This window comes from Sus scrofa, chromosome 6, assembly GCF_000003025.6.
Source record: "Sus scrofa isolate TJ Tabasco breed Duroc chromosome 6, Sscrofa11.1, whole genome shotgun sequence".
NCBI lineage: Eukaryota > Metazoa > Chordata > Mammalia > Artiodactyla > Suidae > Sus > Sus scrofa.
The window spans coordinates 56401188-56428252 of NC_010448.4; the positions used below are offsets into that span (position 1 = coordinate 56401188).

The following is a 27065-nucleotide window of genomic DNA, read 5'->3' on the forward strand; positions in this document are numbered from 1 at the left end:
ACAGCAGCAACCCAAGCCACTGCAGTGACAACACTTGATACTTAACCTGCTGTGCCACTGGGGAACGCCAAGAATTAAAAAAAATTTTTTTCTTTTTTTTTAATTGTTATTTCCCCAAGAAGATTTTTTTTTTCTTTTTAACTGAGCAAGGCCAGGGATCGAACCCACATCCTCATGGATACTAGTTGGATTTGTTTCCACTGTGCCACAACAGGAACACCTCACTTCAAGTAGTTCAACAGCAGCCCCCCTACACACACCAAATACTGTGCAATTCTGGTAAATAAAAAGTTCTCCATCTTAGCTCACATAAAATGGTACATATACCAGTGATTCTTTCATTATGTATCTCATCTTATATAACCGAGCATTTACTGTATCCAGATACTGTTAAACCCACTGGGACATAAACGGTGGTCAAAGCTGTTACAGGCTGGTGTTCTCGTTGTGGCTCAGTGGAAACTAATCTGACTAGCATGAGGACACAGGTACGAGCCCTGGCCTTGCTCAGTGGGTTAAGGATCAGGCATTGCTGTGAGCTGTGGTGTAGGTTGCAGACGTGGCTTGGATGTGACATTGCTGTGGCTGTGGTGTGGGCCAGCAGCTGTAGCTCCAATTGGACCCCTAGCCTGGGAACCTCCACATGCCTCGGGTGTGGCCCTAAAAAGCAAAAAAAGAAAAAAAAAAGAATTTACGTATAGAAGTTTTTCCTGCTTATTTTAAGAAATTTAAGGAGTTCCCTTGTGGTGCAGAGGGTTAAGGATCTGGCATTGTCCCTGCAGCAGCTTGAGTTGCTTGGACTGGGAATTTCCACATGCCCTGTAGGCAGCCAAAAAAAAAAGAGAGAGAGAGAAATTTAAATAATATACAGTTACAGAGCCCCTCCTTTCTCCCCATTCCACCTAAATCTCTCCCAAAAAGGAAGACCTGATCGTTATTTGGGGTGCATCCTTCTCCAGGCTGTGTCCTTTTAACGCATCAGAGGGCTGCCTGGTGGGCTCAAGGAGATCAGAGAGCTGCTGTTTAGCTGTGTGATGTTGGAGAATCAGTGTGCCTTTCTGGGCTTCCGTCTTCTCATCTGGAAGAGAAAAGGCCTGGAAGAGACATGAGCTCACATCTGCCCGCATTTCACCGCCGCATTTGCTCCCCTGCCGTCTGCTAATGCAAGTAACACGTGCACGGCTGATATGCAACCGAGAGGAGGTCGAATTCTGCCGCAGGCAGAGGCTGTTTTGAGTCTTACCTACCGCGGACAGGGTGAGGCCAGGCGGACGGCAGGGAGAACACAGGAAAGGGGGTGCATGTTTGGTCCGGGGAGCCAGGAAGAGGGAACAGAAGTGAAAGTCTTTCTCATGCATCGCATGCCTCCTTCGATTTCCCAACGCTTCCCAACTTCCGCTTCTTCGAAGTGGACCCCGGGGGTGCGGGTGGGATGGGCGGAAACCGAGGGGAGGGGAGCACTATTTCAACAGAAAAACTTTCCTCTCGTTCATGCCTCTGCCTGCGACCGTCAGTGCCCGGCCGCTGGAATCGTTCCGTCCTGGGCATAGAAACATCCTCGCATCCAGCTTCTCCTCGGGGTCCCGGACGCCCCCATGTCCCCAACCCCGCTCAGGAACGGCCTCTGTCGCCTCTGCGCCTACTTGGAAGAACTGGAGGCTGTGGAGCTGAAGAAGTTCAAGTTATACCTGGGGATGGCGACAGAGATGGGGAAGCACAAGATCCCCTGGGGGCGGATGGAGCCCGCTGGTCCCCTGGAAATGGCCCAGCTGCTGGCGGCCCATTGCGGGATCCGGGAGGCCTGGCTGCTGACTTTAAGCATCTTTGAGCAGATCAACAGGAAGGACCTGTGGGAGAGAGGACAGAGAGAGGACCTGGTGAGGGGTAAGGAGGTAGTGGAAGGCCAAGGTGGCACCCCCCTGATCCCCTTCTTCCTGAGAAGCTCAGGACACCTGCCTCTAATGCATTCCTTTGGCCTTGGCTCATGCTGCAGTTCTGTCTGACATTTTCCCTCTACTTTGCCTGGAAAAATTCTGCTCATCCATCAGAACCTTGAGGAAGGCACTGCTTTCTCTGTGAATGCAGTACTTAGCTTTTTCCCCCCTTCCTGCCTCTGCCCCTCACCCTCAACCACCCTGCTGGCTGCCTTGGAAACCCCACTTTTCTTTCCTTTTTTATTTATTTATTTATTTTTCTTTTTAAAAAATGATTTTTATTTTTTCCATTATAGTTGGTTTCCAGTGTTCTGTCACTGTTCTATTGTACAGCAAAGTGACCCAGTCACACATACATATATGCATTCTTTTTCTCACATTATCCTCCGTCATGCTTCATCCTAAGTGCCTAGATAGAGTTCCCAGTGCTATACGGCAGGATCTCATTGCTTATCCATTCCAAAGGCAATCGTTTGCATTCTTTCTTTAAAAAAATTTTTTTTATTATAGTTGATTTACAATATTGTATCAATTTCTGCTGTACAGCAGTGTGACCCAGTCATGCATATATCTACATTCTTTTCCTTGTATTATCGTCCATCATGTTCTATCACAAATGATTGGATATACTTCCCTGTGCTACACAGCAAGAGGAAACCACAATTTTCATACTAAGGGTTTAACAAATATTTTTTTGGAATCCATGAAAGAATAGATGTTCAATAAATAAGTATTCTTTTTTCTTTTTCTTTTTTTTCTTTTTTTTTTTTTTTTTTTTTTTTGTCGTTTTAGGGCTGCAGGTGAGGCATATGGAAGCTCCCAGGCTAAGGGTTGAATTGGAGCTGTAGCTGCCAGCCTACACCATAGCCATAGCAACTTGAGATCTAAACCGTGTCTGCAACCTACACCATGGCTCACGGCAATGCCAGACCCTTAACCCACTGAACAAGGCCAGGGATCAAACCTGCATCCTCATGGATACTAGTCGGTTTTCTTATTGCTGAGCCATGATAGGAACTCCAAATACGTATTGAATTTAAAAATATTCAGGAGTTCTCTGGAGTTCCTGCTGTGGCTCAGCTGAAACGAATCTGACTAGCATCCATGAGGATGCAGGTTCCATCCCTGGCCTTGCTCAGTGGGTTAAGGATCTGGTGTTGCTGTGAGCTGTGGTATAGGCTGCAGACATGGCTCAGATCCTACATTGCTGTGGCTGTGGCATAGGCTGGCGGCTACAGCTCTGATCTGACCCCCTAGCCTGGGAACCTCCGTGTGTCTCTAGTGGTGAGGCCCAAAAAGACAAAAAAAAAAAAAATTCAGGAGTTCTCTTGTTGCTCAGCAGGTTAAGGAACTGGTTGCTGCTCTTGTTCGGGTTCTACCCCTGGCGGAGGAATTTCCGCATGCCGCGGGTGCAATCAAAAAAGAAAAAAAGAAAAAAAATTCAAAGTTGACATGTATGAAAGATGTTTCAAAGAATAACTGATTTTCAGTTAATACGATGTCAATTGGCTTGTAACTCAAAGATATTTAACAACAGGCTCTCTCTCTCTCTCTCTTTTTTTTTTTGTCTTTTCGCCTTTTCCAGGGCCGCTCTTCCGTGGCATATGGAGGTTCCCAGGCTAGGGGTCCAACTGGAGTTGTAGCCACCGCCTACGCCAGAGCCACAACAACTCGGGATCCGAGCCGGGTCTGCAACCTACACCACAGCTCATGACAACGCTAGATCCTTAACCCACTGAGCAAGGCCAGGGCTGGAACCCGCAACCTTATGGTTCCTAGTCGGATTCGTTAATCACTGAGCCACGACGGGAACTCCAACCACAGGCTCTCTTGAGGGGGTAATGTGCTATGGAAAGAGATAACCTCTTAAGATGCCATCTTACATCTTCCTTTTCTCCTGGTCTCTGAACCTGGAGATCACTGAAGGTGCACGAGACTTGGCAACACGAGATTGGGTCCCATCTTTCATTAAGGATATATGTTTTTTTTATTTTTTTAATTTTATTCTTTATTTTTTTGTCTTTTTGCCTTTTCTAGGGCCGCTCCCACGGCATATGGAGGTTCCCAGGCTAGGGGTCTAATCGGAGCTGTAGCCATGGCCTACAACACAGCCACAGCAACGCCGGATCCTTAACCCTCCGAGCAAGGCCAGGGACCGAACCGGCATCCTCATGGCTTCTCGTCGATTCGTTAACCACTGTGCCATGATGGGAACTCCGTTAACGATATATGTGAAAATCAAAGTGCTATCAGTAATAAAGGAAGAAAAAGGTGTAAATATATTTATTTATAATCTTGAATAATTGTAGATACTTATAGAGAAAACCTTTCTTGGCCACCCAAAATAAAATATTAGTTTCATCATGCTGGACTATAACTTTAATTTTGGACACAATTCTCATCATGATCTAAAGTTGTATTTGGTGTTCATTTTTTTATATGCTGAATTCCCCACACCGTGTAAAGTCCATGGAGCAGAGACTTCATGTCTTCTTTGTTAGAAAAATGCCCGGCTAGCATTGGTGCCCAATATAAAGCATATTTGTTGAATGGATGGATGGATGGAATTGGGTGATGGATGAGACATGGCTGGGCTGAAAAGGAGGGAGGAATCCAAGTTGACTCAGAACTTTCTGCTTGAGGAGTTCCTGTCATGGTGCAGTGGAAACGAATCTGACTAGGAACCACGAGGTTACCGGTTCGATCCCTGGCCTTGCTCAGTGGGTTAAGGATCAGGCGTTGTCGTGACCTGTGGTGTAGGTTGCAGATGCAGCTTGGATCCTGCGTTGCTGTGGCTGTGGCGTAGGCCAGCAGCTGTAGCTCCAATTGGATCCCTCGCCTGGGAACCTCCATATGCTGCAGGTGCGGCCCTAAAAAGCAGAAAAAAAAAGAGAGAGAGAGAGAAAGAGAACTCCCTAGTGAGGACATTAATTGAATGGAGGTGCCAGTCACCATGACTGGGACCCATGTGGACAATGGGTTGTTATATAGACAGTATGATGTAATGGTAGCTGATATTATGAGTGCTGGTCAGATAGGTGACAGCTGATCTTGTAAAATGTCTCTTTTAGAGACTCCACCTGGTGACCTGTTCTCACCGGGGAACCAGTCAGCGTGTTCTCTGGAAGACTTTCCTGCAACGCTAAGAAAAGGTGAGCCGCGAGCCTTGCCTCCATCAGAATGCTTGAGGCTACACTTCTCAGACTCCCCACTAAGAGCCGATCTAGCGAAAAGGACACTTATTTCCTGTTTGCATATAACAAGAAGTCTGGGGGTGAGCAACTGCAGAACTCGTAAGGTGGATTCACGCCACCAAAGCCCCGACTGCCTAGTTTCATTTGTTCTAAGACTTGTTGCTCCACTTGTTACCTATTTCCTCTGCTTACTTCATGGCAACCCAACCATTTCACAGAATTTAAGTGCCTTCCAAGGAGAGGAAAAAGGGAGACAAAGGGTTTCTTCCTCCAGAGATCGTCATTTTAGCAATCCCACCGTGGCTCAGCAGAAATGAATCTGACTAGTATCCATGAGGATGTAGGATCAACCCCTGGCCTCGCTCAGTGGGTCAGGGATCTGGCATTTCCATGAGCTGCTGTGTTCATCGCAGATGCGGCTGGGACCCTGAGTTGCTGTGGCTATGATGTAGGCTGGCAGCTACAGCTCTGATTCCATCCCTACCCTGGGAACTGCAGGTGTGGCCCTAAAAAGTGGGGTGGGGCAGGGCTGGGGGGGGAGAGATTTTCATTTTATTCAAAATAAAATACTGCATTAAATTTCTATACCCGTGTAACGCCTTGCTCAGGACTGGCGCACATACTCATGACGGATGTAGCAAAATAGTCTCATTCATCCCTGGGGGGGCTTCTGAAGGGATAATAGTCACAGGAATCAAGGAATCAACACAGACCACCTGAATAAAATTAGGATCGTTGGCCAGGAAGAAGCAGCAGGATGGGTTGTTGAATGGACAGCAACATCATCAACAATAAAACATGAATGATTCTAGACACTCTTTCAAGGGCATAGTCCATGCGCTGGATCTAGAATCCAGCTCCATGGATCCCCATTTCCGTCCTACCATAGATTCATCACGTGGTCTTTTTTTTTTTTTTTTTTTTTTTTAATTGTTTAGGGCCGTGCCTGCGGCATCTGGAAGTTCCCAGGCTAGGGGTTGAATTGGAGCTGTAGCCGCCAGCCACAGCCACAGCCACAGCAACACTAGATCTGAGCTGCCTCTGAAACCTAAACCACAGCTCACAGAAATGCCGGATCCGTAACCCCCTGAGTGAGGCCAGGGATCAAACCTGCATCCTCATCAGTACTAGTCAGATGTCTTTTCACTGAGCCACCACGGGAACTCCCACACGGTCTTAGAGAAGTCGTCGATCCTGGGTCTGGATCTGTTTTCCCATTTGTAAAATATACCTTGTCTGCCTGCCTCCTTCTCTGGAAGCATCAGATAAAATAATGATTTGGAAAACTCTAAAGCAGCTCTGCCTAGTAGAAACACAATGTAAACCACATATGTTATTTATAATGTTCTACCAACAAAAAGAAATGAGTGAAATTAATTTTAATAAAATATTTTATCTAACCCAATATATCCAAAATATTCTCATTGTACCATGTGATCAATATGAAACATTATCAATTTGTTATTTGACATGCCTTCTTTTTCGAAAAACTGTCTTCAAATCCATTGTATCTTAGAGCACATCTTATTTCAAATTCTAAATTTTATTGGAACTACGTGATCCATATTTAGATTTCACAAAAATAACAGTTGAAAAGGTAGATTCACATCCTCAAGTTTGAATGTGCTTGCGAAGTTTTCAATCACGGAGGCATGTGTTGGATTTTAAATTTATTTTCTTGATTTTTGTCTCTCTCTCGCTCTCTCTTTTTTTTTTTTTTTTTTTTTTTGTCTTTTTAGGGCCGCACCTCTGCCATTTGGAGGTTCCCAGGTGAGGGGTCAAATCAGACCTGCAGCTGCCAGCTTATGCCACAGCCACAGCAGTGTAGGATCCAAGCCACGTCTGAGCCTACCCCCATTCCTTAACCCAGGAAGCAAGGCCAGGGATCGAACTTGCATCTTCATGGAGGCTAGTTGGGTTTGTTACCGCTGAGCCACAGGGGGAACACCTTAATTTATTATTATAGTTGATTTACAATGTTCTGTCAATTTCTGCTGAACAACAAAGTGACCCAGTTATACACACACACACACACACACACACACACACACACACACACATTCTTTTCCTCATATGATCTTCCATCATGTTCTACCGCAAGAGATTGGATATAGTTCCCTGGGCTGTAGAGTAGGACCTCACTGTTTATTTATTCTAAATGTTTGCATCTACTCACCCCCAAATCCCAGTCCATCTCCCGACCCCCCGCCCCTTGGCAACCACAGTTCCCACCTTAATGCCTCTGCTCACCAGAAAGGAAGACCTGTACAGGGAAATAAATAACAAAATTCTCAGGCTCTGTCTAGAAAATGCTGCCAAGGCTATTACAGGACACGTAGGCACTAGAGACCAAGGTTTGCTTGAATTCATGAATTCATTAAAAGTTGCTGATGAGTTCCCATCATGGCTCAGTGGGTAACAAATCTGACTGGGAACCATGAGGTTGCAGGTTCGATCCCTGCCCTTGCTCCGTGGGTTAAGGATCCGGCGTTGCTCTGAGCTGTGGTGTAGGTTGCAGATGTGGCTTGGATCCTGCATTGCTAAGTGGCCCTAGAAATGGCAAAAAGACAAAAAAAAAAAAAAAAAAAAAAAAAAAGGTTGCTGATGACTCTATACGGATCCTTTATTCCTCTCCACCAGATCCCCAGGAAACTTACCGGGACTATGTCCGCAGGAAATTCCGGCTGATGGAAGACAGAAACGCGCGCCTGGGGGAGTGCGTCAACCTCAGCCACCGGTACACGCGGCTCCTCCTGGTGAAGGAGCACTCGAATCCCTTGCGGGCCCAGCAGAAGCTTTTGGACACAGGCCAGGGGCATGCCAGAACCGTCGGCCACCCGGCCGGCCTCATTCAGATGGAGACCCTCTTTGAGCCCGATGAGGAGCGCCCAGAGCCACCGCGCATTGTGGTCCTGCAGGGGGCGGCGGGGATGGGCAAATCTATGCTGGCCCACAAGGTGATGCTGGATTGGGCCGACGGGAAGCTCTTCCAGGACAGGTTTGATTATGTCTTCTACATCAACTGCCGGGAGATGAACCAGAGCACCGTGGAGCGGAGCGCACAAGACCTCATCTCCAGTTGCTGGCCTGAGCCCAGCGTGCCCCTCCACGAGCTCGTCCGGGCCCCCGAGCGCCTCCTCTTTATCATCGACGGCTTTGACGAACTCAAACCCTCTTTCCACGATCCTCAGGGCCCCTGGTGCCTCTGCTGGGAGAAGAAACGGCCCACGGAGGTTCTCCTTAGGAGCCTGATTCGGAAGAAGCTGATGCCCGAGCTGTCTTTGCTCATCACCACCAGACCCACGGCTTTGGAGAAGCTCCACCGTTTGCTTGAGCATCCCAGGCACGTGGAGATCCTGGGCTTCTCCGAGGCCGAAAGGAAAGAGTTCTTCTACAAGTATTTCCCCAGCGAGGAGCAGGCCAGCCACGTCTTCAGTTTCGTCAGGGACAACGAGCCCCTCTTCACGCTGTGTTTCATCCCCATGGTGTGCTGGGTGGTTTGCACCTGCCTCAAGCAGCAGTTGGAGGGCGGGGGCCTTTTAAGACACACGTCCAGGACCACGACAGCCGTGTACTTGCTCTACCTTCTGAGTCTGATGCAACCCAAGCCTGGGACCCCAACCCTGCAGCCCCCGCCCAACCAGAGAGGGCTGTGCTCTTTGGCAGCCGATGGCCTCTGGCATCAGAAAATCCTATTTGAGGAGCAGGACCTCCGGAAGCATGGCCTAGAGGTGGCGGATGTCTCTTCCTTCCTCAACATGAACATCTTCCAGAAGGATATCAACTGTGAGAAGTTCTACAGCTTCATCCACTTGAGTTTCCAGGAATTCTTCGCGGCCATGTACTATATCCTGGATGGTGGGGACAGCAGATCCGGCCCTGAGCAAAATATCACCCGGCTGTTGTCTGAATATGCCTTCTCCGAAAGGAGCTTCCTGGCCCTCACGGTCCGGTTCCTGTTTGGACTCCTGAATGAGGAGACCAGATGCTCCCTGGAGAAGATGCTTGGCTGGAAAGTCTCGCCTCACGCCAAGATGGAACTTCTGGAGTGGATCCGCAGCAAGGCTCAGAGCGAGGGGTCCACCCTGAAGCAGGGCTCCCTGGAGTTCTTCAGCTGTCTGTACGAGCTCCAGGAAGAGGAATTCATCCAACAAGCCCTGAGCCACTTCCAAGTGGTCGTGGTCAACAGTATCGCCACCAAGATGGAACACATGGTCTCCTCCTTCTGTGCAAAGAACTGCAGGAACGCCGCGGTGCTGCAGCTGTACGGGGCTGCCTACAACGCCGATGGAGAAGACGGGGTGAGGTGGCCTCAGATGCCCCTGGCGCAGTCGTAAGTACTTGCTGGGGAGCGTTCTCCAAGTTCACGGGCTTAACCAAGTTCACGTTCTCAATGGGGGTAACTTGGCTCCCACCCCAGGAGATATTTGGCGCTATCTGGAGAAACAGGTGGTTGTCACAAGTAAGAGAGATGGGAGGGCTGCTACTTGCATCAAGGGAGTGGAAGCCAAGGATGCAGCAAAAACATCCTACATTGCACAGAACAGCCTCCATCATAAGGACCTGACCCCAAAATGTCAGTCATGTCCAGGTTATTTTCTTGCTCTATTTTTTGGGGGGAGGGGTCTTTTTAGGGCTGTACCCACGGCATATGGAAGTTCCCAGATCGTGGGTCAAATCAGAGCTGTAGCTGCTGGCCTATACCACAGCTCACGGCAATGCCAGATCTTGACCCACAGAACAAGGCCAGGGATCGAACCTGAATCCTTATGAATCCTAGGCAGGTTTGTTACCACGGAGCCACGATGGGAACTCTGTATGTACTTGCTCTTAAACAATACTCATCAGGACTAAGTTGGAGCCATGTCAAGGAGAATGTATTCAATCAACAAATGTTATCAAGGGTCTTTTATTTGTGGACTTGGCACTTTTTTTTTTTTTTCAGTGTTTTTCTAAACTTTACGGGTGGTTTTGTTTTGTTTTGGTTTGGTTTTGACCATGCCCAAAGCATGCGGAAGTTCTTGGACCAGGGATCGAACTTGCACCACAGCAGTGACAATGCTGGATCCTTAACCCATAGTACCATAAGGGAACTCCATATGGATCTTTTTTCCTGGGTTTTCATCTTTATTGAGGTATAGTTGATCTACAATATTGTGTTAGTTTCAGGTGTACAAAAAGTGTTCAGATATATGTAATATATATATATATGAATCCCCTACATGATGAATATATATATTCTTTTACAGATTCTTTTTCATTATATGTTATTACAAGATGTGAGTATAGTTCCCTGTGCTATACCAGGAGGTCTTTGTTGCTGGCCCCCTTTGGTTGTTTGTTTGTTTGGGTTTTGGGGGGCTGTGCCTGTGGCATATGGAGGATCCTAGGCCAGAGATCAAGTTCAAACTGTGGCTGTGACCTTTGCCACAGTTGCGGCAATGCTGGATCCTTAACACATTGTGCCACAGTGCGAACTCCTGCCCCCCCCCCTTTTTGTCTTTTCGCCTTTTCTAGGGCCGCTTCCTGCGACATATGGAGGTTCCCAGGCTAGGGGTCTAATGGAGCTGTAGCTGCTGGCCTACCTCACAGTCACAGCAACGCGGGATATGAGCCGCATCTGCAACCTACACCACAGCTCAGGGCAACGCTGAATTGTTAACCCACTGAGCAAGGCCAAGGATCGAACCCCCAACCTCATGGTTCTTAGTCGGATTCGTTAACCGCTGCGCCACAACGGGAACTCCTTCTCTAAATGTTTTTAGCTTTGTGGGCAGGATGGATATTCTCTGTTGCAATTGCCCAACGCTGCCAGTGTAGCAGAAAGCAACGCAGAAAATGCATACATGAATGGGTGTGGTTGGGCTCCCATAAAGCTGTATTTACAAAAGCAGTTTGTAGCCCTGATTTGGTCATGGGCTGTACCTTGCCAATCATTGCTAGAAGACCCACATATAGGATTTGGCTAAGGGCTTGTAAGTTGGAGGTTATGGATTCTTGGGGCAAGTAACTGAGGGTCATTCAGGAGATAAATTAAAGTAGGGAGTTCCCTTTGTGGCTCAGCCATAATGAACCCAACTAGTATCCATGAGGACGGGGGTTTGGTCCTGGCCTTACTCAGTGGGTTAAGGATCTGGCGTTGCCACGAGCTGTGGTGTAGGTCACGGGGCTTGGATCCTGCGTTGCTCTGGCTGTGGTGTAGGCCTGTAGCTCCAGCTCCACTTTAACCCCTAGCCTGACAGCTTCCATATGCTGTGGGTGCGACCTTAAAAAAAAAAAGTAGGGAGTTCCCTGGTAGCTTTGTGGTTAACGGCCTGGTGTTGTCACTGGCACAAGTTCCATCCTTGGCATGGGAACTTTTTCATGCCGTGGGCATGGCCAAAAAGAGAGAGAGAGAAAGAAAGAAAAAATTAAAATAAAGATGACAGAATCTTCATGAATTATAAAGTGACATACAAAGGGCCATACATCACCTTGGGAAAGCCACTGTCCTGTCTTTCCTTTGTGCAGACCTGAGAGGAATCTTCTGCCAGATGCCTATAGTGAGCAGCTGGCTGCTGCCCTGAGCACCAGTCCCAACCTGGTGGAGCTGGTTTTGTACAGCAATGCTTTGGGAAGCCGGGGGGTGAAGCTGCTGTGTCAAGGACTTGGACACCCCAACTGCAATCTTCAGAACCTCAGGTGAGTCTAGGCTGGTCCACGACCTTCTGGTGGCCCTCCTGCTCCCTCTTCTGGGACTCAGTCAGAAAGAACATAGGGAGTTCCTGTTGTGGCTCAGCAGAAACAAATCTGACTAGCTTCCATGAGGACGCAGGTTCTATCCCTGGCCTCGCTCAGTGGGTTAAGGATCCGGCGTTGCTGTGAGCTGTGGTGTAGGTCTCGGATTTGGCTTGGATCCTGCATTGCTGTGGCCGTGATGTAGGCTAGCAGCTGTAGCTTCGATGGGATCCGGATCCTGGGAACCTCCATATGCTGTGGGTGCAGCCCTAAAAAGCAAAAAAAAAAAAAAAAAAAAAAAAAGACAGCGAGGGAGAAAGGACAAGAGAGAGATTGCACAAAACAACCACAGAGGAAATTACCTGCCTCTTTTTTTCTTTTTCCCATCCCAGGTTGAAGAGGTGCCAGATCTCCAGCTCTGCCTGCCAGGACCTGGCGTTGGCACTGATAGCCAATAAGCATTTAGTAAGGATGGATCTGAGTGGCAACAGCCTGGGGCTACCAGGCGTGAAGCTGCTTTGCAAGGGGCTCCGGCACCCCAAGTGCAGGCTACAGATGGTGCAGTGAGTACCCCACCCCGGCCCCGGAACAAACCCTCTGTCTTCATGATCTCCCCGGCTCCGCTGATTCCCTGGGCAAGCTTGTTGTCTCTCTCCAACCCTGCCTCCCAGCTTGAAGTATTGTTGCTGAAATCCAGCCTCTGTACAACCGCTGATGGATTAAATCTTGGCGCTAGAGTTTGGGGTGAGGTGGAAAGAAAGCTTTTATTGCTTTGCCAGGCAAAGGGGGCCACTGCAGGCTAATGCGCTCAAGACTGTGTGCCCCCTGCCCTCGTGGGGTAGTGAAGAGTCATAGGGTTCAAGGAGCAGGGGCGTGGTCAGCTTGAGGACCATCTTCTGACTGGTTGGTGGTGAGCTCAGTGGGAGCCAGCATCATCAACCTTCTGGTTCTAACCTGTCCAGTCCGGGGTTTACCTGTTTGTGGGTCACAGACAGTTAACTTATTTCACCTGGTGGGGTTTCAGCATCTGCAGAAGAGCTCAAAGGACATGGCTCAAAATTTTACCCATAATCCTTGAGGAAGAACTAAAGGTCCTTGACTTTGTTGCATGGCTCAAGTAGTATTATTTTGTCTTGATCGACTATTTTCCTTTTTCTCTGCATTTCCTTACTTCTCTGATTAAATTGATCCTTTGAAGTTTTTCTACAGACAAAAGGCAGGTGGAGGACATGGGTGGGGGTCTGTCCTAGGAAAGCCCCATAGGGTCCTGCTTGGTGACAGCATCTCCCCTAATGCTGATCTCTAAACCTCTGCCTTGAACTAGGGCTGCCCTTAGACCCATGACCTTAGACCTCTGCCCCGGACTCTTTGGACTTTGAAGAACCTCTTTCTGGCCTCTTCTGACCTCACCAATGTCCATGTGATGTGGAGTCCGTGGGGCCACTTGTTCACTCAGAACCCACACTCTGCTTGTTGACTGCATCCTAGGGAGTCAGAACCCCAGAGGTCCTCATGCAAAGGTCCTTAAGTCATGTCATTCCCTTTTCCCACAAGGCCACTGTTTTAGGAAAACCACCCAGGAGTTCCCGTTGTGGCTCAGTCGGATAAGAACCCTACTAGTATCCATAAGGATGCAGATTTGATCCCTGGCCTTGCTCAGTGGATTAAGGATCTGGCATTCCTGCAAGCCGCGGTGTAGGTCACAGTTGCAGTTGGGATCTGGCGTTGCTGTGGCTCTGGGCTCACAGCTCCAATTCGACCTCTAGCCTGGGAACTTCCATATGTCATGGGTTACAGCCCTAAAAAAACAAACAAACAAAAAAAAGAAAAGTCACTTGAGGTCCCAGGGTGGAGGGGTGATAATTGCAAAAACGGGTTTGTGAGCTCTAGAAACCCCTCCCTGAATTATCATGCTTTATATTACTGCTTCCATGGCACCACCGCCCCTGGGTCACAATTGCTCACCTGTTTGTCTTACAAGGCAGGACGCTCCTTGCTGGAAATGACCAAGTCTTGTCCCTCTAAGTAATTGGAGTGGCGTGGGGAGGTTCAGGTTGTGTGATTAAAGGGGCAGGAGCCATCAGGATGCAGAAAAGCAAGATGGTGGCCTCTTCAAGGTCTCCTTCCTTCCAAGGTTGAGGAAGTGTCAGCTGGAGGCTGGGGCTTGCCAGGAGATCGCCTCTGTGCTCAGCTCCAGTCGACACCTGGAGGAGCTGGACCTGACAGGAAATGCACTGGAGGATTCTGGTCTGAGGCTCTTGTGTCAAGGCTTGAGACACCCCGTCTGCAGGCTACGGATCTTGTGGTGAGTGGTACCCTCTGGCTTTGGGGAGGCGATCCCTGGGACTTCGCATCCTTGGAATCACAAAGGAGTTGTCCTTCCAGCAGAAATTCACCCAATATGGCAAATCAACTATGCTTCAATACATTGTTTTTTAAAGACAAAAACAAAGCAGTTGTCTTTTTGTGAATGGTTTATTTCTCTTAGTATGATGTTTTCAAGGTTCATCCATGTTGTAGCCTCTGTTAGAATTTCCTTCCTTCTTAAGGCTGCATAATATTCCATTGTGTGTGAGTATAGATAGATAGATAGATACAGATTTAGATAAAATACATTTTGTTTATTGATTCATTCATCTGTTAATGGACACTTGGGTTGCTTCTGCCTTTTGGCTCTTTTGCATAATACTAATGAACATTAGGGTACAAATGTTACTTTGAGCCCCTGCTGTTAATTCTTTTGGGTATACAACCAGGAGTGGAACTGATGGATCATAAGGTTATTTTTAATTTTTTGAGGATTCAGTCATATTGTTTTCCATAGTGGGAGAAGTTCCCACCAATGGGGCAGAAAGTTTCCATCTTACATTCTCACTAATGGTGCACAAGTTTGCCAATTTCTCCACATCCTTGCCAACACTGGTTTTTTTGTTTTACTTTTACTTTTTATTTTTTTAATATATATAGTGCTGAAGCAAGCAGTGTTTTCTTGCTTGCTTGCTTGCTTGCTTTCGGCGGGGATAGTAGTTATCCAAGTATGTACGAATGTGGTGATATCTCATTGCTCTTTTGATTTGCATTTTCCTAATGATTAATGAAGTTAAACATCTTTTCATGTGATTTGTGGCTATTATATGTCTTCTTTGGAGAAACGTCTATTCAAACCTTTGGCTCTTTTTCAAACAACCTGTTTATTTGAAAAGGTTCCTTTTTTTTCTTTTTCGGTTGCACTCAGGGCATATGGAAGTTCCTGGGCCAGGGATCAGATCTGAGCCACAGCTGCAGCAATGCCGGATCCTTAACCTGGGAAGGAACCAGTGCCGCCACAGAGACAAGCCAGATCATTAACCCATTGTACCACATCAGGAACTCCTGAAAAGTTTCCTTTTAAGATTGGGAGCAGGGAGGATAAAATTAGTCTTATAGAGAAGTTCCCTTTGTGGCTCAGCTGAAATGAATCTGACTAGTATCCATGAGGACACAGGTTCGATCCTTGGCCTCACTCAGTGGGTTAATGATCTGGAGTTGCCATGAGCTGTGGTGTAGGTGGCAGACGTGGCTCAGATTCCAAGTTGCTCTGGCTGTGGTGTAGGCCAGTGGCTACAGCTCCGATTCCACCCCGAGCCTGGGAACCTTCATATGCCATGGGTGCAGCCCTAAAATGACACACACACACACACACACACACAAATGAGCCTTGAAGGGGCAACACTCCATAATATCTGTTGAACTGGATTTTCCAACAGGTTGAAGATCTGCCAGCTCAGTGCTGCTGCCTGTGAAGACCTGGCTGCCACCCTCAGTGGGAACCAGAGCCTGATGGAGCTGGACCTGAGCCTGAATGAACTGGGGGACCCCGGAGTGCTGCTGCTTTGTGAGGGCCTCAGGCACCCCCAGTGCAAACTCCAGACCCTCCGGTGAGTCCTGCTCTGCTCACACCCTGCGAGGCCAAATTCACAATCCCTGCCCTCTTGTCTGGGCTCAATGGGGCCATCTCTCTCCTCTCTTCTCCTAACCTCTAGCTACAGCAGCCTTCTTTCAAAGGTTTCTCTGCCACAGGACCTTTGCACAAGCCATTCTTCCTTTCTGGAATGCCCTTCTGCTCTCTCTCCTTTTTTTTTTTTTTTTTTTTTTTTGTTTTTAGCCCTGATAACACCCGTTTCATCTGTTAGGACCCAAAACAAATGCTTCTTTCTCATGGACACCTTCCCTAAGCCCCTAGATAAAGTCTAGTTTTAGGATTCCACTTAACCTTATTCTTCTCTTTGTCACTTATCAAAGTGTCTAATTTGTGGAGTTCCCTGGTAGCCCAGTGGGTGAAGGGTATGACTTTGTCACTGTAGTGATTCTGGTCACTGCTGTGGTATGAGTTCGATCCCTGGCCTGGGAACTTCTGTGTGTGCCAGGGGCAGCCAAAAAAAATAAAAAAATAAAAAGAAAATCCAAATTGCTCTCTAGGAAAATGCAACTGTTTACACGTCCACCAGCAATAAAAAAAAGCTTCCACTTCCTCATATTTTTATGATTATTCAGCTTTCTATTTTTAATATTCTGATGGGTGGAAAATGTTTCCAGTTTTTTTTGGTCATAATTAGTGAAGTGGAGCCTCAATTCATGTGCTTCTTAGCCTTTTACATTTCCCCATTCTGTGATTTGCCTATTCATAATTTCTTTCTTTTTTTTTTTGGCTTTTTGCCCTTTCCAGGGCCGCTCCCATGGCATATGGAGGTTCTCAGGCTAGGGGTCTAATTGGAGCTGCAGCCGCTGGCCTACACCACAGCCACAGCAACACCAGATCCGAGCCTCGTCTGCGACCTACACCACAGCTCACGGCAATGAAGGATCCTTGACCCAATGAGCAAGGCCAGGGATCAAACCCCCAACCTCATGGTTCCTAGTCGGATTCATTAACCACTGTGCCACAATGGGAACTCCCATGTAGTTTATTTCTTTAGAATGAGTTTCATATTTGCTTGGTTGATTTGCAGATGTTCCCTAAATATTTTAGATATTAACCCTTGGTCGATAGCAGACTTAGGAAATGTATGTATTCTCAGATCATCAGTCTATCAGCTTGTCCATGGATTCTTTCAAATCTTTATGTTTTGAAACCAAATCTATATGTATTTCTATGATATATATTTTTACTTTTTGTTTATTTAAAAAAATTGATATTAGGGAGTTCCCTTGTGGCACAGTGGGTAAAGGATCTGGCATTCACTGCTGTAGCCCAGGAACCTTCACATGCTGCAGGCATGACCAAAAAGATACAAAAATAAAAATTGAAGAGTAGTTGATTTACAATGTTGTATTAATTTCTAGGGTACAGCAAAGTGATTCAGTTATACATATATGATTGTCTATATGTATATTTTTATATATGTATATGTGTATATTTTATATTTATATATAAAAATATCTGTTTCATCTGTTAGGACTCAAAACAAATGCTTCTTCCTCATGAACGCCTCCCCTAAGCTCTTTTTTAGAGTATATTCTTAGAGTTCCCTTCATGGCTCAGCAGTTAATGAATTCAACTAGGATCCATGAGGGTACAGGTTTGATCCCTGGCCTCGCTCAGTGGGTTAAGGATCCAGAATTGGCATGAGCTCTGGTGTAGATTGCAGAAAACAGCTTGGATCTGGCATTGCTGTGGCTGTGGGGTAGGCTGGCAGCTACAGCTCCGATTGGACCCCTAGCCTAGGAACCTCCATATGCTGCAGATTCGGCCCTAAAAAGCAAAAAAAAAAAAAAAAAAAAAGAATGTATTCTTTTTCAGATTATTTTCCATTATAGTTTATTATAAGATACTGAATACAGTTCCCTATGCTATACAGCAGGACCTTGTTACTGATCTATTTAATATATAGTAGTTTGTATCTATGATATATACATATTTTTTTTGTGACATCTAATTTACCAACACAATGTCAAAGACAGGCTTAACTTCATTTGTACATTTATATATGTAGTTAGGTGGAATCCACCTTACTTGTCTCCAGTTTTTGCAGCATTTAATAAAGAACTCATTCTTTCCTTGCTGGCCTTGCAGTGCCGGCTCCGTGGTAAACCACTTCCCCAGTTTGTGTCTGACTTTCTATCGGTCTCTGTCCTCATTCCAGTTTTCCATTGCTCTAGTTGTTTTTGCATGTAATATGCCCTACTCTTAGGGAAATTCTGGCTTGGCTTTTTGTTTGTTTGTTTTGGCAAATTTTTATGTTTATTTGTAGATGTGTGCTCTTCCATGCAAATTTGAGGATGCCTTGATCCAGGTACGCCAACGTGACTCTGTTGGCCAAGCCTGGGTGCCTTCCCTCTGTCCAGCAACACCAGGTCAGCCACACATAAATAGTCATATTTACATAGATCCAACATGTCCCGTGAGGAAACGAACACACGGAAGGAAAAGGGAGTTTAGGTTTTCACAGCACAGGCAGCTCTAAGTAAGGACTTGTGGGAATCCCTGGGAATTAGGAGAAAAAAGCTATACAATAAGTAGCACTTCTTTTTTTTATATACCATTTAAAAAGGTTATACTCCATTTAGGTTATTTCAAAATATTAGCTGCATTCCCCATATTGTACAATAAATACATCCTGAGCCCATCTTACACCCAATAGCTGGCACCTCCCAACTCCCCGACCCCTGTATTGCCCTTCCCCCCTCCTTCTCCCACTGGTACCCACTGGAGTTTGTCCTCTATACCTGTGAGTTTGCTTCTTTTGGGTTATATCCGCTAGTTTGTTAACACAGTAACAGCTTTGGGAGTTCCCTTCATGGCTCAGTGGTTAACGAATCCGACTAGGAACCATGAGGTTTCGGGTTCGATCCTTGGCCTTGCTCAGTGGGTTAAGGATCTGGCGTTGCCGTGAGCTGTGGTATAGGTTGCAGACGTGGCTCGGATCCCGTGTTGCTGTGGCTCTGGCGTAGGCCGGCGGCTATAGCTCCGATTAGACCCCTAGCCTGGGAACCTCCATATGCTGCAAAAAGATAAAAAACAAAAAACAGTAACAGCTTTTTTTTTTTGGCCATGGGTATGCATAAGTTCTTGGGCCAAGGATAGAACCCATGCCTCAGAAGTGACCTGAGCCACTGCAGTGACAACGCCAAATCCTTAACCACTAGGCCACCAGGGAACTCCAATTCAGTGGCACTTTTGAGGTCCTTGAGCTTCAGATGTCTGCAGAAGGAATGGGTCAGCTCTGTGCTTTTGCTTAATGTCTTTCCAGGCTGGGCATTTGCCGGCTCAGCTCTGCAGCCTGTGAGGGTCTCTCTGCTGTGCTCCAGGTCAACCACCACCTCCAGGAGCTGGACCTGAGCTTTAATGACCTGGGAGACTGTGGCATGTCCTTGCTGTGTGAGGGGCTGAGACACCCCACCTGCAGGCTCCAGAAACTCTGGTGAGTGGCTGGGAGTCAGGACCAGTGGTGATGCTGGTCCCTGGGGTGGGAGTTTTCTGTCTATTGAATGGTCATCCTGCCATCACTTTGGAAGATACAAGATGCCCAGAGGGGAGTTCCCATCATGGCTCAGTGGTTAATGAACCCAACTAGCATCCATGAGGGTGCGGGTTTAATCCCTGGCCTGGCTCAGTGGGTTAAGGATCCGGCATTGCCGTGAGCTGTGGCGTAGGTCGCAGATGCGGCTTGGATCTTGGGTTGCTGTGGCTGTGGCCCGCAGCTGCGGCTCTGAGTTGACCCCTAGCTTGGGAACCTCCATATGCCATATGTTGTGGGTGCAGCCCTAAAGAGACAAAAGACAGAAAAAAAAAAAATGCCCAGAGGTGAAAAGAAAAATGGTGCAAACAAATTGTAGAGTAATTCATACTCTGTGGGATTACAAAACACAAAATGCTGAATTTTTCCTTCACTGGTCGCCTCTAGACATTTTCTGTTAACCCCCCACTCCCCAATTTCCCCGGACAGTCACTTGGGCAGATTTCTAGCTTTGCGGTAACCTTTATATTATAAAAATTCAGTCTGCTCCAGTGTGCATTCCAGTCCAATATTAATGGATATTTTTTCCTTCCCCTTTCTCCCAACACGGCAGACGACTTAGAATGAGTTGAGGCTTACCTATTTTTGTTTTGTCTTTTTTTTGGGGGGGGCACTTTTCTAGGGCCGCCCCCTTGTCATATGGAGGTTTCCAGGCTAGGGGTCTAATTGGAGTCACAGCTGCCGGCCTACACCACAGCCACAGCAACACCAGATCCGAGCTGTGTCTGCAACCTACACCACAGCTCATGGGAACGCCGGATCCTTAACCCACTGAGCAAGGCCAGGGATCAAACCCACAACCTCATGGTTCCTAGTTGGATTTGTTAACCACTGAGCCACGATGGGAACTTCTGTTTTGTCTTCTATTTGTGCATCTCCTGCTTATCCGGGGCATTGGCTAACTGGGAAATAAGATGAGGGCTTTGGAACAGTATCTCTGCTTTCATTGGTGCTGCTAGGGTCCTTTAGGGATGTCAGTACCACACCCCCATCTGGCAGGTGTGCAAATGCTGCCTCTCGCAGGAGGATCTTATGTGAGTGCTGACAGGGACCCCATGGGAGGTGCCACCACTGTCCAGTCTCCCAACGTGGAATAATCTGGGTCAACCCAACCTGTTTGCATCCCCCCTCCCCAGCTCTCACTGTGTGTCTACTTCTGACCCTTCTGTACCTGTGATCTGGGTGATTGTATATCACTGAACTGGTTTTTTCTCTTCCTTTGCAAGTCCTGCACTGCCGGTTTTTTTCTTTTTGGCCACAGCCTTGGCATGTGGAAGTTCTCGGGCCAGGGATCGAACCTGTGGACCAGCAGTGACCTGAGCTGCTGCAGTGACAGCACCAGATCCTTAACCTGTTGTGCCACAGAACTCTCTGAACTGTTGTCTTACACCTTGTTTGAAAGCTAGCATCGGAGTTCCCGTCGTGGCTCAGTGGTTAACGAACCCGACTAAGAACCATGAGGTTGCGGGTTTGATCCCTGGCCTTGCTCAGTGGATTAAGGATCTAGCATTGCCATGAGCTGTGGTGTAGGTTGCAGACACAGCTCGGATCTGGTGTTGCTGTGGCTCTGGTGTAGGCTGGTGGCTACAGCTCTGATTCGACCCCTAGCCAGGGAACCTCCATATGCCACGGGAGCGGCCCAAGAAATGGCAAACAGACAAAAAAACAACAACAGCAAAAAAAAACTAGCATCTATTGCCTCATGGCCCCAAACTAAGAGAGAAAATATTTCTGTTTAATACCCCAGTTGCAACAGTACTTCAGTAATGCTAACTATTCTTTTCATCATAACAGCATGGAATACAGGAAAGAAACACAATTGGAAACTGAATAGAAATTAGAGAAACTCAGATGGCATAGTATTGAGTTTTGGGGGGGTGGGCCACCCAAATCATGTTGGCTTCTAAAAAAAAAAAGAGTTCCCTTGTGGCTCAGCATGTTAAGAATCTAGTGTTGCTGCTGCTGCAGCTGTGGTGCAGGTTGCAACTATGGCCTGGGTTCGAGCCCTACCTGGGAACTTCTACATGCCTTGGGCATAGCAAAAAGAAAAACAAAAACAGCCCCCCCCCAAAAAAAAAACCCACAAATACTGATTACTCTGTGTAACTGAAATGTGGGTTTCAGGTATGGTTTGACCCAGGTCTTTGGATATGTGATCTCCACTATCTTCTATACTTGTACTGGCTCCATTATCAGTTAAGGTTACCCTTGAATCTATATGTGGTGGCAAAATGCCTGCGATCTATAGATGACTTCTTTCCAGGTACAAGTTTTGAAAGAAAAAACTCCAAGAAAAGCATGGTTCTGATTCACTGGTTTTGGATGACTCTCGTGCCCACCTGGAGCCCTTCATGATGGCTGGGGACCTAGAAACCAACTAACTTTGGCCTGGAGCCTGTATCTGCTAGAAGCTGAAGACAGCGTTAATCCCAGATAGACTGAGACTGAGGTTTCAATGAGAAATTGGGAGAGAATTGCCAGAAGGGGGAATGGGTACTTACCTGCAGAGTCAAAGGGTATTTACGATAGAAGGAGCTGTGAATGGAGCAGCATTGGCAAATGCCTTCCTTCATGCTTTCCACCACCCCAGAAGCCTTATCCTTGGCTGGTTTGGCTTTTCTCTACTTTTTCTTAAAAAAAAAAAAAAAAAAAAAAAAAAAAAAAAAAATTTGATCTCTAAAAGCATCATGCTGATTCCTTATGAAGATGAAATTTTCCAGCAGTAAGTCCTGATGTTGCTTCAACCATTTCTTATTTTGCACAGGCTGGACAGCTGTGGGCTCACAGCCAAAGCTTGCGAGGATCTCTCTTCCATGCTGGGGGTCAACCAGACCCTGACAGAGCTTTATCTGACCAACAACGTCCTGGGGAACACAGGGGTCCGGCTGCTGTGCAAGAGGCTGAGCCATCCTGGCTGCAAACTTCGAGTCCTCTGGTGAGAGATGGCCCCGATTCTGGAGAAGACAGGAGAGGGGGCTTGGAACCAGGAGGACAGGTCAATCATCGAGACACCCCACCGCCTAGTTTGGATAAATACATAATCTAGAAAATTTGCAAATAATGCATTGGTCCACTCATGTATGCAATTCATACAAAATACAGAGAGGCCTTCACTTTGTGTCTTGGGAGATGCCCACACCTTTTACTGACTGTGTGACCGTGATCTTGGGTAAGAAGTTATGAGTATGTATTTCCAAATCTGTCAAATTTCCAAAGTAAACCTGGAATTACTCTGCCTGGCCTCAAATCCTAATTCCATCACTTACCAGGTTTATTACACACGCACATATATAAAGGCAAACCCAACCTCTTAGCATCTCAGTATCCTGGGCTGTAAAAATGAAGAAAGAGTCTCTTCTACCTAAGATTATTCCTAATTACACGAGCCAACACAGGTTAGGGACTTAAAATGGTGTTTTGTTTAGAGTAAGCCTATTTCCCAATGGGATGTGGTTTCAAATGAAGAACTAGTCATGGGAATCAGGTATTTTAACAGCGCAGGAGGCGGGATAGCATTGCTCTGTGGGTTGGATGTCACTATAGTGGCCTGGAATATTTCCTGCTCTGTGTCCCCAGGTTATTTGGAATGGACCTTAACAAAATGACCCACAGGAGCTTGGCGGCACTTCGTGTAACAAAACCGTACCTGGACATTGGCTGCTGAATGGCTCCCCTGCCGGGTCTTGTCGGGAAGTCCGGACAGAGAAAGATCCTCCCAGGATCCGATCATCAGCAATGATCTGGCTCTCTCTTTACTTCCTCGAGAGACAGGCTTCTCTGTGAGAGGATTCCTGCTGCTAGGGGGTCCATGGAACCCACCCATCTGTGATGGAGCTTGGAGTTTCAGTGTTGGCACTCGGTGCCATGGAGAGAATGTGGGGTGGGGCCCCAGATGATTCCAGAGCAGCTCTCAACCAAAGGGGATTTGGCCCCCTGCCCTCAAAGAACACCTGGTAGTGTCAGGGGATATTGGGGTGGGGAGATACTGGCATCTAGTGGGTAAGGCCAGGGATCCTGCTAAACACCCTATAAAATGTGCAGGGCAGCCCCCTACGGAGTACTTAGCTTGCATGTCCATTGTGCCCAAGCTGTGGAACCTTATTCTCAGGGTCTCTTGGTGCAATAAGGACATGACATAGCCTAGGCAGTGCACCTTGGAGTGATTGTCATGCCGAAAACCCTGCCCTCTTGCTCTGCACCACAGTTCTATGGAGACCTGCAGGCTGGCCAATGACCTGCTCTGTGCTTTAGATGAACGCATGAAATCAACCTGAATCTCATCCTCGTGGATCTGAGCTCGTGACCTTCTGACTATGCCCATGATTGTTGCCTAACTTCACCAGGGTGCCACGAGCATGCCATGGTATCGGGAGAGAATTTAGCCGGAAACAGAGAAAACTTCTGATAGATGTAGTGCCCTAATGATGCTGTATCCTTGGAAACGCTGAAAAACCCAGACTCTGAACACATCACTCCTGTGCCCGTCAATAAATGTTGACTTCACATTAAACTGTCTCTCAAAAGAAAGTACTGATGTTACCGAGCTCATCATTAAATCTCTAATACATTATGGAATCATCTCGAGTTTACCTGGCCTCAGACCCCACCACCCTCAAGCCCCTTCAAAGCGATTTCTGAAACAGCTTTTCTCACAAGCTGTGTTGACCATGAACAAGACTTTGAAAGGCAGCTGAACCAAAGAGTAACCAAGTCATTGAACATTTTGACCCAACCCCTGGGCTGGGTCTGAAAACTGTGGCAGTGAATGTTGAGGATGCCTTAAGGTGAAGGCGTTTTCTTCCCTTTTTTTGGGGGGGGGGGGTTTAGGGCCGCACCCACGGCATATGGAGGTTTCCAGGCTAGGGGTCCAATTGGAGCTGCAACCCCTGCGCCATGACAGGAACTCCGTTTTCTGCCTTCATATTTGTAGTATGTGCCCATCAACACATGCCTCCAGGGTTGGAATGGTCGTGGGAGCCCACTGGGTATACCCTGTCTTTTAGGGCTGCGCCTATGGCATATGGAAGCTCCGATGGCAAAACCAGATCCAAGCCACTTTTTATCTTTTTGCCATTTCTTGGGCCGCTCCTGCGGCACATGGAGTTTCCCAGGCTAGGGGTCTAATTGGAGCTGTAGCCACCGGCCTACGCCAGAGCCACAGCAACTCAGGATCCGAGACGCATCTGCAACCTACACCATAGCTCTCGGCAACGCCAGATCCTTAACCCACTGAGCAAGAGCAGGGATCGAACCCGCAACCTCATGGTTCCTAGTCGGATTCATTAACCACTGAGCCACGACGGGAACTCCAAGGCACTTCTTGACCTACACCACAGCTCACAGAAATGCTGGATCCTTCAACCCAAGTAGCAAGGCCAGGGACTGAACCTTGCATCTCCTCTGCAACATTGCAGTTGGGTGTTAAATTACACCGTTTTTCACATTCATCTCAAACTTACTAAGGCACCTGGCCTATAGGTGGTCACTGATCCCAGAAACTAGGTTCAGCTGTGTGAACCACTGAGCAAACCTTAATTCTCTTCAAGACCCGGCCCCCCCATCTCTCCCCAATATTTCGGCTACTCTCATGTTGTCTTGGTAACAACTCCAGCTGGCTGAGAAAGCTACAATGGCTTTTTAGGTTTATAAAAACTATTTTATGGCATCAAACCCATAATAGGTTAATTTGTTCACGATACTGAAACCCACAATCCCAACACCTTAAGCATTGTTTTGTCTTTTTTCATTTCTTGGGCCTCCCGCGACATATGGAGGTTCCCAAGCTAGGGGTCCAATTGGAGTTATAGCCACTAGCCTACGCCAGAGCCACAGCAACGCGGTTTCCGAGCCAGATCTGCAACCTACACCACAGCTCACCGTCACGCCGGATCCCTAGTCGGATTCGTTAACCACTGCGCCACGACGGGAACTCCCAAGCTTTGTTTTCTTAGTTTTGCAGTTAGCAAAACTGCCCATTCTCCCTCCCACCATAACCCCCACGTTAGGGTCAGTAACTAGAAAACCACCAGACAGAATCCAGACAATACGGGTAGAATACTATTTTTATTAAATTCACTGGCATTGGTAAATTCTGAGGGTGTAAGGTCCAACAGCAAAACATACCAGCAAAATTTAAGGGGTCGTGTAACTATCTCTGTATGGGGACACGCCCTGCAGGGTAAATGCTGGAGTCTCAGGAGTCCGGCCCTTGGTTGCTGACCTCAGGTAAGACACCAAGCAGTCTTGTCCGCTTATAAAAAAACAAGACTTCAGGACCAACAGCAATAGGATTGGAAAGAACCGATTCAAGATGAGGGCCGGTCTGAATCCGGATTAGCTGGGATCGGTAGAATGGCTCGTGAACTGTTCTGAAATCACTGGTTTCCAGGTCTTAAGATGCTTTTCCCAGACAGAGCGCTCAAAATGGAAGCACTTTCCAGTGCAAAAAAAACGGCAAGCACCCCCACTTTGAGTATCACGGTCTGAGAAGTTGGAACTTGTGCCCGGAGACCTGGAGCATCCTTCCCCTTCTAGATGGAAAAGCACTGGGGAGGTTTCCCTGAAGAGCATTGGCCTAACAGTAAATAGGTTAAAAACAAATGAAACGTTAAGCAGAAGGATCTAAACCTGGGCGTGGGGTGCAGGTGTGCCAAGGATCTCTACCAAAGGGGAGCTACTCAATCGGTAACACTCAAAAAATGGCGGCACTTCCCTCCCTAGACCAGAAAGTGCCCCCACAGTTTGAGTACCACAGGCTGAGAAGATGCACAAGGGACCGCACCAACCCAGGGAAGTCCCACCCTTTTAGAAAAATCTGGAAAATGTGAAAGTTCCAAGGAAACATGACAACGGGTACCCCACTTTCTGCCCTTCCCACAAGGAAAGATGTCGGATTAAGGAGTCCCCGTCGTGTATTGCCAATAATGAACCCACTGGTAAGCATGAGAACGAGGGCTCGATGCCTGGCCCCGCTCAGGTGAAGGATCCGACCTAGCTGTGGCTGATGTAGGCCCGCAGGTACAGCTGACCTGACACCTGGCCTGGGAGTTTCCCGAGTACTGCCCTAAAAAAGAAAAAGTTTGAGATGAAATCTTTCACGTAATGAGAACTCAGGCAAGGTGTGTTCTGGGCTGGTGAGAGGGTTGCAATTGGTGGCTTCACTTGAAGCTGTGCATGCCCACCGTGTCTCTGGACACCCCGAAAGACCGTGAGAATCTGCAACGAAAGCCTTCTCACCCAGGACATTCTTCCTTAGTTCCCATGTGGTTGGGAGTGGGCAAGAGGACACGGGGTAAGGATGGGGTCACTGCGGTAGCTCATCCCTGGCCCAGTAAAGCCCACATGACAAAGATGAGACACCAAAATAAACCCAAGTTTACTGGAACCAGAACGCCCAAGCACAGCAGCGTAGAACACGCATGGGCAGGTTGGTCAGAGGATAAAAGTGAGCCGACAGGCATCCCAAGGGAGTTTCAGGAGTTAGAAGACAAATCCCCAGAGGATGAAAAGCCCATTCAAGTGCAGTTCCCGTCGTGGCTCAGCAGAAACGAACCCGCCTCGGTACCCGTGAAGAGGTGGGGGTTCAATGACTGGCTCCATGCAGTGGGTGAAGGATCTGGCGTTGTTATGGCTGTGGTGTATGTAGGGTCGGCAGCTGTAGCTGGCTTGACCCGCCAGGCTGGGAACTTCCGTATGCCACATGAGAGTGCAAAAAGACACCCACA

At 47.5% G+C, this 27065-nt stretch overlaps 1 protein-coding gene and 1 non-coding gene across 4 annotated transcripts; one reads left to right on the forward strand and one right to left on the reverse strand.

The window, feature by feature from the left end:
- NLRP12 (NLR family pyrin domain containing 12) lies at nt 1430–23851 on the forward strand. 3 transcript variants are annotated; one of them, XM_013998737.2, is made up of 10 exons: nt 1430–1884; nt 5006–5086; nt 7769–9461; nt 11639–11809; nt 12238–12408; nt 13980–14150; nt 15592–15762; nt 19075–19245; nt 22106–22276; nt 22918–23851. In XM_013998737.2, the coding sequence occupies exons 1-10, from the start codon at nt 1596–1598 to the stop codon at nt 23003–23005; spliced, it is 3177 nt and encodes a 1058-aa protein (XP_013854191.2). In that variant the 5' UTR covers nt 1430–1595; the 3' UTR covers nt 23006–23851. The 3 variants fall into 3 exon arrangements, with proteins under 3 accessions (XP_013854191.2, XP_013854192.2, XP_013854193.2); XM_013998739.2 differs by having other exon boundaries at nt 1742–1877; XM_013998738.2 differs by lacking the exon at nt 5006–5086.
- Nucleotides 26021–26098, reverse strand: MIR371 (microRNA 371). The gene has a single exon (NR_128558.1). It is a non-coding gene; the product is annotated as a microRNA 371 (primary transcript).

What these genes read in the sequence shown, in the direction of transcription:
- NLRP12 (XM_013998737.2), top strand. Translation starts at nt 1,596, where the DNA reads ATGTCCCCAACCCCGCTCAGGAACGGCCTCTGTCGCCTCTGCGCCTAC. An exon ending in TGCAGGCTACGGATCTTGTG is followed by an intron (nt 14,151 to 15,591) that starts GTGAGTGGTACC and finishes ATTTTCCAACAG; the next exon opens with GTTGAAGATCTGCCAGCTCA. An exon ending in TGCAGGCTCCAGAAACTCTG is followed by an intron (nt 19,246 to 22,105) that starts GTGAGTGGCTGG and finishes TATTTTGCACAG; the next exon opens with GCTGGACAGCTGTGGGCTCA.